General features: G+C 42.5%; 1 protein-coding gene across 1 annotated transcript; it reads right to left on the bottom strand.

The window, feature by feature from the left end:
• Positions 1-277: 277 nt before the first annotated feature.
• On the bottom strand, positions 278-4,421 carry LOC123071769 (rhodanese-like domain-containing protein 4A, chloroplastic). Its single transcript, XM_044495348.1, has 6 exons — positions 3,673-4,421; positions 2,692-2,794; positions 2,351-2,602; positions 1,720-1,917; positions 1,091-1,285; positions 278-617 (listed from the first exon to the last, which is right to left on the bottom strand). Exons 1-6 carry the CDS (start codon positions 4,320-4,322, stop codon positions 564-566), a joined length of 1,452 nt encoding a protein of 483 aa, XP_044351283.1. The 5' UTR covers positions 4,323-4,421; the 3' UTR covers positions 278-563.
• Positions 4,422-6,822: the final 2,401 nt, after the last annotated feature.

The following is a 6,822-nucleotide window of genomic DNA, read 5'->3' as shown; positions in this document are numbered from 1 at the left end:
GCGCGCACACACACACACACACACACACACACACACACACACACACACACACGCACACACACAGCCAGCCAGCCAACTTCAAATACTCATAGAACTGAATATGACAACTCCGCAGTATAAGCATTGCACACTCCGGATTGCCTGTTCTTTTCCTGTTGCAAACGCACAGCTCCAAAAAGAATTTTGATTTTCAGCAGAGGAGACACGGTTAGCAGGCTGAGATCCATGCAGCACTACCAAAATCCTCAAGCTAAGGAGTCATCGTGCCAGTACAGTGTTAACATGAAATGCTTGCAGTTTCGTAGTGCAACATTCACTTCAATGTACAGACAATAAGAACAGCAATCTGGGAAGAAGTTCGAAATTTACATAGAATGTAAGAATTCACCATGCTATAACATCAAATAGTTCATGGTAGCAGCAACGGTCTTCTGCATCACCATCCCAATCAATCGCCTCTATATCCATGGATTTAAGTATAATAACAAAATGGTTATTCCGCAAAAGGCTGACTCTGACTTCGTTGAGTCTTCGGCGTCCTATTGCCCTATACATTGCTTCTTCTACCTCCCTGGCTTGGATGGCGTCGGAGATGATGGCGGGTTCATGTCAGGGTACTGCATGATAAATTCAATGTGTGCGAATGGATTAGTACATTCCCACAAATAATAAAAATGGATTAGTACATGATCATATTGAACCGAAACAGAAGCCTATATGCATTGTATATTGAACAATTTAGGTGGGAAAACATTTGAGCTTCAGCCATGACGGTCCGTAACTCTTTATTCTCCTCCTAGTACAGAACGTAGCGCCTGCCATAGTTTTCAGGAACCAAGGTCCAAGGCCTTCTTTACAAGGCGATATTATATCCAGAAACAGAACTGTAGTTTATCAGCAGTAAATATAAAGAGAATCCTGTGATGGAATTAACTGCAAGTATGACGTCATGCTGTCAGGCCAGTCAGCATGTTGTTACTATTTTGTGAGCAATATTTTAACTACTGTTAACTAGATCGAATTTTGATGAAAATCGAATATAGATCCTTCTGAATTACTGTATGAAGGTAGGAAGGCAATGTGGTCGTACATTTGCATATGGTGATAATGGTCTCCTTGGATGCTTCGTGGCTAAAGTACTTCCATTCAGTTCTTCACGACCATTCTTGGTTGCATGGCTTGTATTGTCCAAAGAGCTGCCAGGAGACGTTAGTAGTTCATTATTCTTATCTGGCCTGCCTGGCTTGGATGGCGTTGGAGATGAGGGCGGTTTCAAGTCAGGGTACTGCATAATACATTCAGTATGTGTCAACAGATTACTACAATACATGATCATAAAGAACTGACACAGAAACCTAAAATGCATTGGACATTGAACAACTTAGGTATTAAAATATTTGATCAGAGCAGTTTGTAAACTGTTTATTCTCCTGCTAGTACAGAGCATAGCGCCTGCCATTGTTTTCTGGAATTAACTACTAACTGAGACATGCATAAGGCTTTACAAGGCTATACTATGTCCAGAAACAGAACTCTTGTATATCAGCAGTAAATACAACGAGAATTCTGTAATGACGGCATGCAATCCAGCCGGTCTGCATGTTGTTACTATCTTCAAGACTAAAAGTCAACTGCTGTTAATTAGATAGAAGTTCGAGAGAATCAAATCTAGAGCCTGCTGAATTACTGTATAGAGGTAGCAAGGCAATGGGGACATACATTTGCATATGGTGATAATGGTTTCCTTCCTGATTGCTTCGTGGCTAATGTACTTCCATTCGGTTCCGCGTGAGTATCCTTAGTTGCATCGCTTGTTTTGATTAAAGAGCTGCCAGTAGAAGTTGGTAGTTCCCCATTCCCCTCTGCCCTCGATGGCTTGGATGGCGTCGGAGATGATGGCGGTTTCAAGTCAGGGTACTGCATAGTACATTCAAGGTGTGCAAATAGATTACGACATGATCATATAGAACTCAAACAGAAACCTAAAATGCATTGAACATCTTAGGCACGAAAACATTGGAGCAGGGCAGTTGTGACTGTTTATTCACCTGCTAGCACAGAGCATAGCGCCTGCCATTGTTTTCAGGAATTAACTGTCTAACTAAGACACGCATAAGGCTTTACAAGGCTATACTATGTCCAGAAACGGAACTCTAGTATATCCGCAGTAAATACAAGGAGAATTCAGTTAACTCTTAAGTATGACAACGTGCTGTGAGGCCAGCCTGCATGCTGTTACTATTTTGAAAACAACATTATAACTGCTGTTGACTAGATAGAAGTTTGATGAAAATCAAATCTAGAGCCTGCTGAATTACTGTATGGAGATAGGAAGGCAATGGGGTCATACATTTGCATAAGGTGATAATGGTCTCCTTGAATGCTTCGCGGCTAAAGTACTTCCATTCGGTTCTTCATGACCATCCTTGGTTCCATTGCTTGTATTGACTAAAGTGCTGCTAGGAGAAGTTAATAGTTCTCCATTCCCCTCTGGCTGATCATCTGTTCCTTCAGTGCTCACATCAGTGTGCGTTAAAGTTTTGCTCTTCTTTTCCCGTGGAAAAACGTGAACAGATGGTGGAAGATAGTTCTCTTGAATTGCCTACCAAAATAGCAAATATCAGTGCTAAAACAACAATGTTTGTGCATTTTAACCGCCGTTATTACTTAAACCCCAGTCACATAACTAACCTGCCAACCATCTGGGCCTCTCAGTCCCCCTTTGATTGCGTACGCCTCTTTGAAACCATTGTTGAACAGGAGCTCGGCCACTTTCATTGAATTACCATCAAAGCTACCTTACACAACATAAACTTAAGTTGGTAACAGATTGCGCATGATAAAGTTCAGTAACATCAGTACGTTCAGCACCTATGCAAAACTGCCACTGTCTGAATTCTGAATCTAAAGTAACAAGCTTCAGAGGGCAAATTGACATGGTATCCATCTTTAACAGTCTCGAAGATGAACTAGAACATGACAAGAAAATTTCTATTTATTTATATATTTATTAAGTTAGACAATTAGATACAATAGGGACTAATTGGATGGAAAACAAGCTTATCCCTGTATTTCATTGTGGCAGAACGAGTAAGGTAATTGACTAATTGTTTCAGACTATTTTGAACTGTCAATGTGGCAGTTTGATCTGTGCTAGTCGCAAATAAACCAAAATTATTAAGATTATGCTCAAAACTGACAAAAGACAATGTTCTTGAAACACGACTATGCTCTTGCTCGGTTCGTGAGCTCGATGCGGAAGTAGTTCTCAGTTGTAACTAAGACGATACTAAATCAGTCTGTCTCAACTTTTTTGAACATCACTTAGCGTGACAAAACTGGTCTTAACTTGATATCGACTCGATGATAGAACAGTAAGCCCGATCCAGAGATTCTGGAAGGGAAGGGTCTATTTTGATTCCACAAATTTCGCATGAAATAGTTGAATTTCGTTGTTTAACTAGAACTGCATTGCACTTCTAAATCTAAGCTGTGTACACGACTACTCTGCTGCATAAAAAGACATCTAGCACTATGCACATTAATCGGCATTCCATCACGAATGATTCATGCCGAACCTATTCGACCAATACACGCAACTACTAAAGCATTTCAGTAATGCAGGCACACCACCGACAGCAGGCGTCAAATGAAGTTCCATGGAACACTCACTTGTCAAGAACGCAGACGACGGTGTTGGCCGGGTCCGGGAACCTCGCGAGCACCTCCCCGAGGAAGCGCTTCTCGTCCTCCTCGTCGAACTCCATCTGCACGGCGCTCTTCTCGACGAGCCTGAGGTTGGGCGGCGCCATGAAGCGCACGCTGTTGCCCCGCCTGATGTCGAGCAGCTGCGCCTCCGGCACGTCGCGGAGCTTGCGGAAGGCGTCGAGGGCGCCCACGGCCTTGTACTTCTTGAAGTACTCCTGCGCCAGCGGGAGCACCACCAGCCAGACGAACACCACCCCGGCCACGAAGAAGGGGTTCCGGTTGTTGAAGTCGTCGACGGCAAGCACGATGGACTCGAGGCTCACCTTGCTCCCGCCGCCGCCGTCGGCCTCGGCCGCGAGGGCCGGGAGCGGCCAGGACGTAGCGGCCGCGGGGAGGAGGAGCAGGAGCTCGCCTCGCCAGGGGGCCGCCGCCGCATTCCGCGCCAAGATTGGCGCGGCGGAGGGTGGGGTTATGGAGGGGCTGGGGGTCCTGGCCGCATTGGGCGGCGAGAGTTGGCTCCGGCGAGGGTTCCGCGGGGGGCTGAGGAGGGTTGGGAGGTGGGAGGTGGAGATTTGGAGGAGGGAGCAGTGGTGCTGGAGGCGGAGGAGCGCCATGCGGGCAAGAGCTTGAGCTCCGTGCTTGGCAAGGATAGAAGGAGGTGGAGCTCTCCACGCCCCGGGATTCTCTATCCGATCACTCCACCTTTTCCTCTTCTGAAAATGGATTATTACCAAATAGTAGTGCAAGGAAGAAAAAAAGAGGAGAGGATATTGCCGAATTCGGCCCATACGTCTGTTCCATACGGGCCGAAGAGCGCCATAGAATTAAGCCCAGGTCTACTTTTAGATCCTCGTCTTCAACTTTGGGCGCGGCGACTGGCATTCCTAGTTGGCGTTTCAGGCGCCCGGTTTAGTTGTTTTTATAAACTTCCCTAAAAGAAAGTTGTTTTTATAAACGGGCGCATACCCCCTCTCCAAGCTTGGCCAGCTCATTAACTATTTTTTTCTATTTTAAACCAAAGCGAAGATTTCGATCTCGCAATCTCTATGTCTAGAGAGAAACGACCTAACCACTAGGATATCGAATCACTTGTGCATAGAAAATTCCCTTCTTTCCATTTATACTTTCCCTAGTTCGTGGAAGCCCCGGTTTTGCAAAGCTTCCAGCCATTTTCTTTTCTTTTTTAGTTACAGTTTTTTACTGGGCCAGTTTTATATGGTTTTGTTATTCCTTTTTTGTTTCTTTTCTTTCATTTTTTTTCAATCTTGTTTTTTCTTTACTATTTCTTTAAATGAGGGAACTATTTTGAATTCATTAATTTCTTTTCAAAATTAAGGAACTTTTTACAAACTAGATGAACTTTTTTCTAAACTTGGCAAAAAAAATCAAATTCGATGAACTTTTTCCAAGATTGGTGGTTTTTTGTTTCAAATTAGATGAACCTTTTTTAAGATCAATGTAATTATTTTCAAATTTGATGATTTTTTCAAATGGATGAACTTTTTTCAAGAACAAAGATTTTGTTTTTCAACTTTTGTCAGCCTTTTTAAATTTGATGAACTTTTTTTCAAAAAAAATTGTAACTTCTCTCATATTCATGGACTTTTCTGAAGTATCTGAACTTTTTTCTGAAATCCATGATCATTTTTGAATCACAATTATTTTTTCATTTTTTGTGATATTTTATTATTTTTACTTTTCCATTTCTTTTTCCAAAGTCAATGGTTGTTCGGTCAACTGGTCAATTGCGACTAGTCCAAATCGATCAATCGACCCAAATTGATCGAGCAACTAGAAACATGCGAGATGTGATCGAGTGATCTTCTACATGTGCCGATCAAAGGTCGTGTGCGTGCGTGAGTGCCAGTAGCGGCAACCAGCGCTTACAACACTGATTAGGAGCTCCCACGGCGACTATACCTCGCTTCACGTGAGGCAGAAGGATCTCTCGCGTGAAGCGTGTACTATAACGGGCCGGCCCACTCGTGGATATCTCATGCGATTTCCTGGTTGCTTCGTAGCACTGTTGCCACTGAGCTAACATCAAGTCCGTGATAAATAAGCTGGGCGTGACCTGCTAGGAGAAAAAGAGCCTGTTTTTACACTGTTTTCCTTTTTCTTTTTTCATCCGTTTATTCATTTCTTTCTCTGTATTTACTGCCATTTTTGTTTCTTTCCTTTTCCTCATTTTATTCGGGGCCAAATCCGTTGATCTGTATTTACTGCCACCTGTCATGAACTCACTTAACAGGGCCTAATCCGCCGATCAGTGGTTTTTGTAAGATGTGGTGTTTTCTGCAGAGAAAATGTATCTTAGTATTTTTTTTCGCAAATCTAGCCTTCAAAGTGGTGTTTCTTTTGCAATTTACTCCATAATTCCACTACTTATATTTCTTTCAACATGCACACATCCCACCTCACCATACATGCCACCTCATCAAATTCACTATAATATGTATATTCTGATTTCATTCTCATATTATAATTCCAAACAATGAAATTTTTATCAAAATATAATGCAATCAATTCCCGCAGCACAAAATAATAATGCAATCAATTCCCGCAGCAACACGTGGGGTATCATCTAGTATTCCCAAAAAAAGGCATTGAAAAGTGGCGCGTTATATTGGCAAAGGAAAAAATGTATTGGGAAAGGAAAACAATGTTTGGCAAAGGAATAGAAGGCAGCACACCTGGCGGCAGTGGTGTGTTATTTTGGCAAAGGAAAATAAATGTTTTTCTTATGAAGCAAACGTGGAGGAAAGCTATGTTATTTTGTCAAAATCCTCAAAAAAGTAGAGAAAACGGCTATTTGGCTAAGTGGCAATCATCGGTGTGTTATTTTGGTGAAGGAAAAGAAATGTGTGCTTGTGAAGCAAAGAGAGGAAAGTTGTGTTATTTTGTCGAAATCCTCGAACAAAATAGAAAATAAAAGATTATAGTGTCAATCCAGTATGCGTTATTTTGGCAAAGGTGGGAAAAAATATATGCTTATGCAGCAAAGGCAGAGAAACGGCAGAGAAAATACCTCAATATCTGACGGCACGCCCACACAATGACACGATCCATACATATCTGTCCCCTCCTCGTCTTCTTTAAATCGTGCCACTGCGC

The sequence above is a fragment of the Triticum aestivum genome, chromosome 3B, assembly GCF_018294505.1.
Source record: "Triticum aestivum cultivar Chinese Spring chromosome 3B, IWGSC CS RefSeq v2.1, whole genome shotgun sequence".
Classification (NCBI taxonomy): domain Eukaryota; kingdom Viridiplantae; phylum Streptophyta; class Magnoliopsida; order Poales; family Poaceae; genus Triticum; species Triticum aestivum.
Note: the sequence above shows the minus strand (reverse complement) of the source record. Positions and strands in the feature narration are given on the sequence as shown.

Bases quoted from the DNA above. Each gene is read 5' to 3' on its own strand.
- LOC123071769 (XM_044495348.1), bottom strand. From the start codon at position 4,322: ATGGCGCTCCTCCGCCTCCAGCACCACTGCTCCCTCCTCCAAATCTCC. The intron at 1,286-1,719 runs GTATGTCCCCAT...TGTATTATGCAG, and splicing joins CATTATCACCATATGCAAAT to TACCCTGACTTGAAACCGCC. The intron at 618-1,090 runs GTACGACCACAT...TTTATCATGCAG, and splicing joins CATTATCACCATATGCAAAT to TACCCTGACATGAACCCGCC.